General features: G+C 39.3%; 1 protein-coding gene across 1 annotated transcript in view; it reads left to right on the top strand.

The window, feature by feature from the left end:
- Positions 1 to 13,395, top strand: part of Tm9sf3 (transmembrane 9 superfamily member 3) — a 55,477-nt gene that overhangs the window by 38,727 nt on the left and 3,355 nt on the right. The window contains exons 9-14 of the mRNA XM_005352273.2: positions 1,308 to 1,438; positions 7,229 to 7,368; positions 9,631 to 9,699; positions 11,932 to 12,078; positions 12,772 to 12,855; positions 12,978 to 13,054. Of these exons, the coding sequence (XP_005352330.1) occupies positions 1,308 to 1,438; positions 7,229 to 7,368; positions 9,631 to 9,699; positions 11,932 to 12,078; positions 12,772 to 12,855; positions 12,978 to 13,054 (648 nt within the window). The remainder of the gene's footprint in view (positions 1 to 1,307; positions 1,439 to 7,228; positions 7,369 to 9,630; positions 9,700 to 11,931; positions 12,079 to 12,771; positions 12,856 to 12,977; positions 13,055 to 13,395) is intronic.

Genomic DNA, 13,395 nt, shown 5'->3' with positions numbered 1-13,395 from the left:
CTGCTGGAAACCAGTTAGGCTAACCCTGAGTTCCAGTCTCTATGACAGAAAACAAGTTTGTGTAAAATAGGAAATGGATTTATATCTGTTTGGTTTTTGTCTGATTATAAATTAAGGACAGCTTGTCAGACTTCTTTATACTGTACTTGTTCCTAAATATTGATAGACTTAGGCCTAGGAATGTCAGATTTGAGAAAGTGTAATTTAAAGATTGTGTTCTGTTTGAGACTGTGTGCTGATAGTTTTGTTTGAACAGTCCCTAAAAATTCAGGTTAATAAAGAGGTCAGCTCAGAGAATTGAGAATATTTGATTTGTCTCAGGTTTGCATTGTGCTGGGGCTCCAGATCTTTTCACTATCCCCAGCCTACAGTGTTCTAGATCCAGTCTGAACCCGAGGATAACCCGGGTTTTGGTCAGAGTCTCCACAGAGGTGAGGAGCAGTAGGAAGCACAGCACAGAAGGCTGGTCAACTGATTGTAGGTGTGGGACAGAGGGAACTAGAAGTAGGTAAGGAGTTGCATTTGTATTTGTCTGCAGCTGAGCAGATAAATGCAGTGTACAGGAAAGGACAGTGTGAGGATGGAGCTGTCTGATGATAGATCAGTAGATCAAGTCCGGGCCATGGATGGTGCATACTTTTAAATCCTAGCACTTGGGAGGCAGAGGCTGGTAGATCTCTTAAGTTTGAAGCTAGCCTGATCTACAGAGTGAGTTCCAGGACAGCCAGGAACACAGAAAAACCCTATCTTGGGAAGAAAAAGAAAACAGTGGTTTTTTACTTTAATTAGTTGTCGCCCCTTCTGTCATTGATGATTTCAATGCTGGCCATTGGGAAGGAAGGGCTGTTGAGTCTTCCTTTGAAAAAGAAATGAACTAGAAGAGAAAGTTCAGAATGGAGTTTCTTTAGAGGAATGTTAATATTTGGGATGGTGTAATTCCACCATGAAAAATGAAAAATCTCTGACAGAATTAGAACTAGAAAAACAATTAGCTTAGTATCCAAACCATCACAAATGATGTACAAAAGCTCAGCGCAGTTATGTGGCAGAATCAAAACAAAGACATCAGTGTTATACGACAGGTCATTGCTCTTCTTCAGTACAGCTACTTTTATAAACTTCAGTTACAAAAGAAGAACTAGACTGATCTTTTTTAAAGTAATTTATTTGAAACAATTATTAGTATATCAGATTTAGTAACCTTTTATTGAATGTTTAAGTAAATAATTTGGAACTACATACTACATTTTTAACATTAATGCATGTTTGTGTAGCTCAGATTTTTTATAGCTTCCCTTTTCTTTCAGGGAGGAGATGGATAAAGCAGATGTTTATTGGAGCATTCCTTATTCCAGCTATGGTGTGCGGCACTGCCTTCTTCATCAACTTCATAGCCATTTATTATCATGCCTCTAGAGCCATTCCTTTTGGAACAATGGTGAGTTGCTTGAATTTTTAGTTCAAAACAGGATGCTTATAACCATTCTACTACAAGTCCTGCTGCCTCTGTAAAGCCTCCTCCTACTGAGGTACTGAAGTTTCAGCCAGTCCCTGTCTTGGAAAGTTTTTATTAGGCTCCAGAAAATATTGATTAAATTTAAACCTAAGACCCCTACATTTTCTTGATGCCGTGAATTGAAAAGTTTTCTTTATAGCTTTTACTAGAGATAGGAGAGAACCGATGAATGAATATATTTTAGAGAAAAAGAATACCAAGAAGCATGAGTGTTTTATTAAGGTAATACGTGTTCTAATTTCCTTTTTTGTTTCCATGATAAAACACTGAGCAAAACCAACTTGATCCAGAGCAGGATCTGAGGTAGACGTTTAAAGCATTAAGCATGGAGGAGGGCTGCTTCCTGCCTTGCTTCTGGGCTCATGCTCAGCTATCTTTTCTTATACATTCCAAGACCAGCTGCCTACATGGGCTGGGCACCCCTACATCAACTAACAATCAAGAAAATGCTCCACAGGTATGTTTATAGGCCATTCTGATGGTTATAGTTCTTCAGCTGAGGTTCCTTCTTCCTAAGTGTGTCAGGTGAACAACTGATGCTAATGATGAGATTATACCTCTTCTCATCTTTGACAAACATATCACTTTAAATCATAAACTCTCTTTTCTTTTTTCCCCCAAGATTTTATTACTATTATAATATAAAATGCAGTATACTTTTAAATTTCATCACTTCAAAAATCCAGTGTCTCTTTTAAAACCCAGTCTCCTAATTATAGGCTCCCATAAAATCAAAACCATGTTGTATACGTTCCAGAGTGGGAGAACCAGGGCATAGGAACAACCAGGTTAAAGGAAAACTCCTAATCTAGCAGTATAAATCAAATATTGTAACTCAGTGTTTAGAATCTGGGACTCACAATTTCTGGGCTCCAAAGGGCTTACACAGCTCCAAGCTAGAAAGCTCTACCCTTCACAGCGCACATGCACGCCGCCCCCTCCCCCCCCCCACCTTGTCTTGTGGGTTCAAGCAGGTCCATTCCACACTTGTTGATTACTTTCTTTGGTGAATGTCTCCAGTGTGCTGAATAATGAGGCTTTACTAGTAGCCTTTGCTGGCAACATGGTGCTAAGCCTCAACTTCTCTCCATGACTCCTTCAGTCCTGGGGTTTCCATAGCAATGAGGTAGCACCTTTGCCAATGACCTCATTTTGGCTTTCTTCAGGGATACCCTGACACTGACACACTGTGCCAAACTTCAGGTACTCTCCATGATCCCTTCATGCCTTTAAACCCAGTACCACATTGGAGACTCATGATGTTACATGGCAAGTTCCGCTGTTAGCTTGATGTGCAGCCTTGGCCCACAGATTATTTGTGCAGACCCTGTCGAAATGATTTTCCTGGAGATCATCTAGATTAGCGGTACTCAACCTGGGGGTTGAATAAACCTTTCACAGGGTTTCATCAGATCCCCTACATAGCAAATATTTACAATTCATATTAGTAAAATTGAAATAACAGCATAATAATTTATGGTTGGAGTTCACTACATTATGAGGAACTGTATTAAAGGGTGACAGGATCATAGGAACTGTGTCTGAGAAGCCAGGTGCCCTACTAACTGAATAGCTTAGTTTGAATATCAGTCTACAGGCCATCCTGTGTGCTCTTCCTAATGTTTTAGCTCTTTCTGCCAGTTCATGAACATGAGTCCTTTCTCTAGAGGGCCTTAGTGCTAATTCTTCATCTTAACAAAGTTCCCACAACTCACAACCAACCTAACTTTAGTGACTTCAAGCTTTTTTCTTTTTTCTTCTTTTTTTTTTTTTTTCAAGCTTCTTTCTTATCTAAAAGTAGTAAGCAAGTAAGAATTTTACCAGGGATCTGGATTTCAATCCAAATATTGCTGTTACCAGGACTAGCTTGACGTGGAATTCAAAGTAGATAGTTTGTCTTTGTACTCTAACTTCTATTCTTGTGTACGTAATTATACAAAGAACCACAAAACCTATTATTAGATTAAATTTGTTAAACAATAAGCAGCCTGAGACGTTTCATAAACATTAGTAGAAATTCATGGTAACATTGTAAAGTCTAGTGTCCTTCAAGAGAATATTTACAAGATGGAAGAGACCATTTAAGAACTTTGGAGTCAGACCATCAAAATACAATAACTGCCCCCAAAGTTGGAGTGTTATAACAATGATAAAACAGACACTGGGAAAGAATACTGGAAATTAAATTGATTTGCAGAAGGCTAAATCTTTTTCTTTGGCAAATTTGTTCAGTAATGAGTTAAGTATTAACACACAGGGATTTTGGTCCTATGAGTGTCTTGGTTTTTTCCCCATTACTATGATAAAGTATCCTGACAAAAACAACGAAGAGAAAAGGTTTATGTGGCTTATGTTCCAAGTGACAATCCATCAAGGAGGTAGGCGCTTCAAATTGCTCATCTGTTATATCCAAGGTCAAAATAGAGAGCAGCCAATTAATGCATGTATGCTCGTGCTAGCTCTCTTTCCCTACATTCAGTACAGTTAAGAATTCTCTACCACCAGGCGTGCTTTAATCCCAGTACTCGGGAGGCAGTGGCAGGTGGATCTCTCTGAGTTTGAGGCCAGCCTGATCTACAAAGTGAGTTCCAGGACAGCCAGGGCTGTTACACAGAGAAACCCTTTCTGGAAAAATCAAACAAACAAAAAAAGAATTCTCTATCTAAGGAATTGTTTGTTTCACCTGTGGTGGATGGTTCTTCTCATCTTAAGCAGTAAAATCAAGACAGTCTACTATAGATATGCCCACAGCCCAACCTAATCTAGATAATCCCTCATTGAGACTTTATTCTCAGGTGATTTTAGATTGTCTCAAGTAGATAACTAAAAGTAACCATCATAGTTAATCACAGTACATGAGAAACACAACTTTTTGTTGGTGACTTCCGAGCCTTCCATGGTCAGCTAAACTATTTCTAGACCTGTGGTGAGGCAGAGCTTCATGGTAAAAGGTTGTCATGGAACAGGATGCTTGCTTTATGGCAGCCAGGAAGTAGTAACAGAGCAACCAGGGAGATAGCACCAAAGGACATCCCAGTGGCCTGCTTCTAGTAGGCCCTGACTCTGTTTTTTTCATCACACAGTGTTTTGGTAATTTTTTGTTTTTGTATTGATGGATGTCTTAGTAAGAGTTTCTGTTGTTGTAAAGAGATACCATGACCATGGCAACACTTATAAAGGAAAACATTTAATTGGGGTGACTTGCTTACAGTTTAGAGGTTCAGTCCATTACCATCACAGTGGGACATGACAGGATGCAGGCAGATATGGTGCTGGGGAAGAAGCTGCTTCATGTTGATTTGCAGGCAACAGGAAGTAGACTGAGTATCACACTGAGCAAAGCTTGAGCAAACGAGACCTCAGAGTCTGTCCCTGCAGTGACAAGACCACACCTAATTAAAATAAAGCCACATCTCCTAATAGCGTTTGAGTGGCAGAGGCAGGCCTGGTCTACAAAGCAAGTTTCAGGACAGCCAGGATTGTTACACAGAAAAATCCTGTCTCAGAAAAAAAAAAGCAAAACAAATAAGTCCTCCTTTAATTGAATTGGCTTGAATAAATAACGGTAAACAAATGCATTTTATAAAATACTCTAAAAGAAAGCCTTAGGACATGGATCAGAATTGGAACCAACGAATGGTTTCATTCTTTTTCATCAAATAACTTTCACACAAGAAAAGTGAAAGGCAGCATTCTTTGAGGAAAAGGATGAGGTTTAAACCAGATGATGTAATTGATTGTGTGGGGGTTCCCAGTTCCTTCCGTCCTGTCTGCTCATTCATGTGCATGTTTTCTTGCAGAGCAGAGATATCATATGGGCAGGAGAGACATTTGTAAAACTGGACCCAAATCTTCTTTCTTAGGGAAAAAGGAAGAAAGTAGATTTCACTTTGCAAAATGGGGTGGATTTATATTGATGAGGCACAAGGTTTTAGAATTGGTTATTAATTTTTTAAAGGATGGAAGCAATTATAGGAACTAGTGTGAATTCGTTTATTCAAAACAGCTAGAACACCATCATTTCCCAATTTGAGTATGTTTTAGAAAACTAGAAGAACACAACAGCGTAAGTAGACACAGCATCCTAGTGGACAAGATAAATGTGGTCAGAGCCATCGTGATGAGGCTCGGAGCATTGGGATGTCACAGTGCAGCAGCACATACTGCACTGGAGGAGATGTGAGAGACAGTGTCAAGTGTCAGTCTGACCACTGTGGAGTGCTGAAGGTGCTGTCTAAGGGGATCTCATCTGATGGATGTTTGAGATCTAGAGATTCTTTGTGATGGGGGCAACATGTTTTGTAGTTCCTGGTGCTTTTATAACTATTACCTTAGTTAGTTTTCAAAGGAACTAAATAGAAATTGGGGGGATAATTAATGTTTCGTAACATTAAACTCCCAATGTGTAGTAATTGATCCAGTAGTATTTCTTCTGTTTGGGTTGTGTTGTTAGTGGTGAGGATGGGGTTTTGTTCATTGGGTTTGTTGTTTGTATTTTTTTCTCCCTTTCTGACAAAATGAGTTTCTCCAAGTTGTGTATAGACATTCATGTAGGCAAAACACCCATACCCATTAAATTTAAAAAGAAAGAATTCCAGTTGTTTTGTACCTGTGCCAGCACTTGATGTAGTCGATCTTCCTAACTTTAGCCCATCTAGTCAGGGTGCAGTGCGTTCTGCCTTCCATTTCTCAGTTGACTTGTCAGTCACATGGATGGCTTTGTAGGGGGAGGATTGCTTATTTCTGTATGCATCTTTAATGGATGTTGAAATCTTTTGTGCTTCTGTTTTATTTTATTCTCTCCCACCCCCCAAGACAGTCTCTTTACACAGCTGTGGCTGTTCTGGAACTCTCTCTGAAGACTAGACTGGCCTTGAACTCACAGAAATTCACCTACCTCTGCTTTCTGAGTGCTGGGATTAAGGATGTGAACCACCACACGCAGCTGTGTGTGTGTGTGTGTGTGTGCGTGTGTGCGTGTGTGCGTGTGTGTGAGTGTGCACATGGTGGGGAGAGGGGCATGCATGTGCCAAGGTGCAGGTGAAGCTCAGAGGAGAGCATGTAGGAAGAAGTCTGTTGTCTCCCTCACCATGTGGGTTCCAGGGATTAAATGCAGGTCATCCCTTTTTTCCCTTTTCCAGTTTGTCCTTAAGACTGTCCTATTTAGGGAGTCTTTTACCAAACTAAACAGCAGTGAGCTTTCCTTGGTATATCGTCTTTTAGAAATCCTGTAGTTTGGTCTCTGAAACCCTGAGAAAATTTGAGATATTTTATTTGCGCATAGCATCCTCTGTTGGCAGGGCTCTGCTTGCCTGCAGCGCTCCCAGAGCGTCTGCTGTGAGTTAGCAGTACCTGGATAAAGGAGCTGTTGGTTGGAATGCTCAGTAAACTAAAACCAAGTAATTTAGTCATAATAATGAAAGATAAGGCATGCCACTGACAGGAAAGGAGATCCCAACGTACTTTATTGGGGGCAGTGTGGAAGGCTACTGATAATGGGAGCTAAAGGTGCAGAGGGAAGAGTTTACTTTGTGTGTGATTTGCTGTGAGCATTTTTTCCTGTTTCCAGTAGTGCATTCCTTGTATCCGTTTAGCCCTCAGAACTTAACCTTTTCTCCGTGATTGCTGTGTTTGAATTTTCAGGTGTCTCTCTTGTTTTTATTAGTGTTTTTGTTCTCTGAGTAACCACACACATTTTTATTTAATTTACAGGTGGCCGTTTGTTGCATCTGTTTTTTTGTCATTCTTCCTCTAAATCTTGTTGGTACAATACTTGGCCGAAATCTGTCAGGTCAGCCCAACTTCCCTTGTCGTGTCAATGCTGTGCCTCGTCCTATCCCGGAGAAAAAATGGTAAAGAGAATGCTAAAGCTTATTTGATTATTGTCACAGTGCATAAGTTTTTAAGGCTGTTTTGTATGTACAACTTTAGAAACAGTTTGTGTTTATGCAAAACACTTTTAAATTTAAATTTGTTCTTTTTAATTTTCTCATTAGTCTACATTGTAAAGAATATAGTAACCCATGCCTTTATTTTGCTTTCTGAATATTGCTGCCATTGACATGTCAAAACTTTGATAAACACAGTAGTGTGTAGAGGTGGGTGGAAAGTAAAGCTTCAGAAGTCTTTTAGGCTGCAGATAAAATGTGACTACTGCCTCTTGTTGTAGGTTTTTGTTTGTTTGTTTGTTTGGGTGGTTTTTTTTAAAGACAGGGTTTATCTATGTAGCCTTGGCCATCCCGGAATTCACTCTGTAGACTAAGTACTGGGTTTAAAGGCTGTGTGTCACCACTATTGTTGCTGCCTGTTTTTGTAAATAAAATTTATTGGAACACAGCTATACCCGGTCTTCACATACTACTTAGGGCTTCTTTTATTTCCAGCATCAGAGTTGACAGAGCAGTAGTTACACAGAGACCATATCACCAGCAAAATCTGAAACCCTCTGAATTATAGAAAAATTTGCCAACTACTTGTTGATAATTTCTTTTTCCTATCAGATATTTTATTCTAAATATCGACCCATTTATTTTCATATTAAGTCGATCAATTGAGAAATGAATTAAGATTAAGACCAGTGGTAAATATTTGAACACAAAATAATCCAAAAATATACTAATTTGATAACTTATTTGCTAAGAAATAATAATAGGAAAACTATTAAAAGTCTTTGTTTTCTGTAATTAAACCATGATGTTTCTATAAGCAGCAGACTTTGTAGGGATAGTAAACATTGCCGTCTACACAGTAGGCTCGAATCTGAGCTGTGTCTCAGATAGCATTGTTTGGTGTTGCATGGCATCAAGGCACACACAGGCAAGTGTTCAGGACCAAGGCTTCAGTGAAGTTCTGCAGTTGTAACATGGGCAAGCACTGTCAGAAACACTGTTCAGATGTGTTTGATTTTGTTTTAATTTGGGGCCATTGAATGTTCCGAAACCTTTTATTCTTGCTGAATTGTTCACAACCCACACATTCAGTTAACATGGCCCCCAGTCTAAGAGAGAGAATAATGTTCCACTTTTAGGAATTGTGTGCTTTTCTTTGTTAGATTGGTGCCTGTAAGAAACTTTGGACTGAAGAGTTTTCAGTTCACTTTTTAAACTGCTTTTCTCCTAAATCAGTATTAGATTATAGGGCCCATTAATTACTCATGTTCAGCTTCTTACTGGAGAGAGAAAGGTAAAAAGAAAAGCCTAGTCAGAAAGCACAGAAGATCTTTGAGAAGTAGGATTAGTGAGGAGAGGTGTAAACAACTCCTGCCTTGCATACCAGAGATCAGTCTCTTTTAGGTGCAGGGAGGCTGGTGTGGGACTCCATTCTCTTATTGCTTTTTAATCATGTGAGAATGAAATCTGAGTGCTAGGTCTCCCTCCCTCCCTCCTTCCCTCCCTCCCTCCCTCCCTCCCTCCTGCAGTGGAAGGATGTTAGGAGTCAGTGAGGATGGGGGAAAGTCACATCTTCCTGGATTCAAAGGGAAGGCTTTGAGAACTGCCCGTGCTTGCTGGAAGGAGAACATGAGACAGCATTCCAGATAGAGACCAGTGATTTTCACTCAGTGAATGTTGGCTAGGAGAAGGGAGGAAGTTTGCATTTTATTTCTTAGTCTTTCTTTGCCCCACTGTAAAGCAAAACTGTCAATACCTTGATTGTTGAATTTGTTGGAAAAGAGTGAGAGCCAAGAAGAAAGTGGATTAAGGTCAAGAAGGTCAGTCCTGAAAATCATTTCAGATAGGGATCTCAACTTCTTTTTCTTTTCTCCCTTTCCCCTCTGAATTTCTGTAAGAAACTACAGAGTTCTCAGAAGTTACTGAAAATTGGTAAACTAGGAATAAATACTTAATGTGCTTCTTACTCTGCAGTAGCAACCATTTGTGTTCCGCAAATCCTTCCCTCAGGCTTTAATGCTGGAGAGAATATTGACTCCAAATGATGACTAATTGAAATCTCACTCACATTTTTATGGCTCTTCGGATTTTGGTTTTTCTTTTTACTGGTTTGTCTTTACCCACTGGGATAATTGTTAAAGTATTAAACATCACCTTTTTATATTGGGATTTATATGTATTATGAAACCACACTAACAGTACACTATTAATTCTAATATTTTCCAGGTTTATGGAGCCTGCAGTTATCGTTTGCCTGGGAGGAATTTTACCTTTTGGTTCAATCTTTATTGAAATGTAAGTTTTGGCAATGTTTTCATATTTTGAAGGATTTAGTTATAACAGAATGTATAGATTAGATCATGCTAGATTGGTGTGGAATCAGCAGACAAAGCGGTCTCTCTGGAGTCAGTTTTGCACTACTTTAATGAAGTACTGAGGTTGTGAACTTTTAAATGAACAATTTTATTTAACTTACAGAGTTAGAGATTCTAAATCGCAGTATATAATGAAGGGAAGTCAAGGCAGGAACCTGAATGCAAGAACTGATGCAGAGACCATAGAGAAAACCTGCTTCCTGGCTTGCTTGCATAACTTGCTCAGCCTGCTCTCCTGTACAACCAAACACCGCCTGCCCAGGTGGCACTGCCTGCAGTGGTCTGGGCTTCTCAAATCAACCATTCATTATACAGGAAAATGCTCCACTGACTTGTCTGCAAGCCAATATGATGGAGGTATTTCCTCAGTTGAGGTTCCTCTCCCCAGATTATTTTAGTTGTGTCAAGTTGACAGAAAGCATAACCAGCACAACTCATACATATAACTATATAAGTAGGTAGTTGTCTTTTGTTGCCTGTCAGCTGTGAGTATACTATAATCATTGGTGGGTACCTAGAAGGAGACTGGAATGGGTCACTCTGACTTGTTTAATAAAGCCAGTTAAGGAACTCTGTACCTACAGCTGATAATCCTCACTCTGACTTGACTGCTTACTGCTGGTTCTAGAAGTCATACTTTTTTCTGCTTCCCTTTGCCCTCTCTTCCACTAGACTTCTCTGCTCTTTCAGGTCATGCTTGTTTTGGTTTTCTCACACCCTGTCCTCCTAGCATGGTATTTTTAACCTGTCTTGGTTTATTTTATTTATATGTTTTACCTTTTAGTCTCCTTATGTCACTTTTCTTTTGCTAAGGATCTTGAATCTCAGTGCAATGATATGCTACTGCCTTCATGATGTGACCAGCTGGGTGTTCATAGAATGAACCGATCCTGTTCGCTCTCTTAGCGCATACCCTTTTGTTGAAGTTCTAGCCATGCTGAACATTTTGAGGGCTTTTTCTTTTGTTTTCAGATTTATGCGTATGAATTTTTGCCTACATTCATTATGTGTTTACCATGTGCATGCCTGGTGCCTTTGGAGGCCAGAAGAGGGTGTCAGAGTTTTGAGGTTGTGAGCGACCATGTAGGTGCTGGAAATCGAAGTCAGGTCCTCTGCAAGAGCAGCTGGTGCTTTTAAATGCTGAGCAGTCTCTGTGGTCCCCAGAGTTTTTTGTTTGTGTGTTTAACTTACTGGATTTCTTTACCTAGAACCAGTCTTCTGCTCTTGATGTTTTCTGTCACAAGTCTTTCTCTTGCTCCCCACCCCACCCATGTCCTTGTCCTGTTTTCACTCCTTTTCCAATTCCTCGCCCAGTTGTACCAGGGGACTCCCTCCCCTCATTTGCTGGGTATGGTGTACAGCTGCGGGATCAGGGTTGTCTTAGAGCCAGCTTTCTCCTAGAGCGCAGTGATGTTTCCTTACTGTGCTGATCTTCACTGTTCGCTTTCTGAGATTTAATATAATTGCATCATTTCCTCCTTTCCATCTTCCCTCCAAACTTCTCTGTCACCCCATAATATGCGACAAGGGATCTGTAAATAGCTGTTGAAACCTGTGGGCATGTTGTGATGGAATAAATGGATTACAAAACAGGGATTTTAAAAAGAGAAGTAAAATACCCTGTTCTGAGTTAAGGATGATTTGAGTAATGAATGGCTTTCAAGAGTATTTTTGTTTTTGTTTTTTTTTTAATGAAAAAATATTCCTACTCTTTCTCTCACTGTCTTGAAGACAGTGTCAACCTGCTTTAGACTTTGGCTTCCTGTTTTGTCGTCTTCTCTAATTCTGTATACTCTTAATTGTATCACTTATTTTTCTTTTAACAGATGTTTTCTAAAATATGAAAACTATTACTTAAGTAATGTTTCCTCTTAAAAAAATGGAAGAATGAAGACAATGACTATTTTATGAATGTAGATTGCAGCTGTTCTCGTTTTCGACGTTTTAACTTGTTTAGGCTTCTAATTTAGTCATTTTGCTCGGAGGTAAATGCCTCCAGAATAATTTGTTCTTTAGAAACATCACAAAAATATTTTGAGAATTTAATAAAAGAGAGTTAAGAGAACCTGTTGGAAAAGAGTAGAAAGGATGCTAGCAAGTGTTAAGGGGACTGACAGATAAGCTTCAAGCCGCCCTTGTTGTCCCTTCTCAGGTACTTCATCTTTACTTCTTTCTGGGCATATAAGATCTACTATGTTTATGGCTTCATGATGCTGGTGCTGCTCATCCTGTGCATTGTGACCGTCTGTGTGACCATCGTGTGCACATACTTCCTGCTAAATGCAGAGGACTATAGGTGGTAAGTGCTTTCGGTGGGACCTCTCGGGCTCTAATACCTGGACAAGATCTCTCATGTAGCTCTGGCTATTCTAGAACTTACTATACAAGCTAGGTTGTCCTCAACTTATAGATATCCACCCGCCTCTGCCTCACAAGTATTGGGATTAAAGTTATGTGCCACCACACCCAGAGAGGATCCTAATATCCTAAGTTTACCTTTGAAGCCTGTTAAGCTGAGGAAAGGATTTAACAGAAATTGTCCTGTTTAAGATAATAGGAGCTGGGAATGGCGGTACACACTTGTAACCCTGTCACTGGGGAGGCGCTTGGCTATAGATTGATACTCTAACTCAAAAAATAAAATGAATGAATAGGAAAGATAGTAGAATTGTAAATATGATGAAAATTTTATAAGAAAATGGTATCAGTCCAAATTTTTTAGTCCTATTTGAAATATTTCTCCAAAGTGCTTGATGCTGAGTTTGTGGGGTCTGAAAGGGGAAGTGGTTTGTCTGAAGTCATTCACAGATATGACCAGATGCTGGAGTTTCTAGTTCCCAGGCTTTTTGTCAATAATAGTTAAGCATTAGGTACAAGGATTTGTTTTTAACTACACTAGAATTTTAAAGGTTTTTTTTTTTAATTCTTTGCCTTAAAATTTGAATGCCATTCATTTCAAAGGCATAATCTTTTTTTCATTTTGTTGTTCCAGGCAATGGACAAGTTTTCTCTCCGCTGCATCAACTGCAATCTATGTTTACATGTATTCCTTTTACTACTATTTTTTCAAAACAAAGTAAGTGGAGGTTTTCTCTCATGGGTCACCTAGGAAACTGCACTTGCCCTTTAACTAATGAAGTGTAAAGCCTCAGGTTGAAAGTAAATGTATGTGTTTAATATTATTTTATTGTATTGCAGGATGTATGGCTTATTTCAAACATCATTTTACTTTGGATATATGGCGGTATTTAGCACAGCCTTGGGGATAATGTGTGGTAAGTTTTTATAAATTCTTGGAACATGACAAGAAAAGTTTTGAGCACCTCAGACTCAGGAAAACACTGACTTAGAAATTAAGAAATTCTGGGCTGACAAACCTGCGTCTGAGCCCTGGACGCAGAAAGCACCACAGTTGTTCTCTGGCCTCCGTTCATGCCTTGCCCAGTAATAATCAAATAGAAGTTAAGGCATTCTATTCTGCTGCTCTATCAGGAACACCAAATGAATCCAGAAGTTTGCCTTCAGTCTTTTTCACTCTGCCTTAAAATCTGATCTATTGCTTAATTAAGTTCTACTTTTTTTTTTTTTTTTTTTTTTTTTTTTTTTTTTTTTTTTT

The sequence above is a fragment of the Microtus ochrogaster genome, chromosome 8 (assembly GCF_000317375.1).
Source record: "Microtus ochrogaster isolate Prairie Vole_2 chromosome 8, MicOch1.0, whole genome shotgun sequence".
In the NCBI taxonomy this organism is placed as follows: domain Eukaryota; kingdom Metazoa; phylum Chordata; class Mammalia; order Rodentia; family Cricetidae; genus Microtus; species Microtus ochrogaster.
Note: the sequence above shows the minus strand (reverse complement) of the source record. Positions and strands in the feature narration are given on the sequence as shown.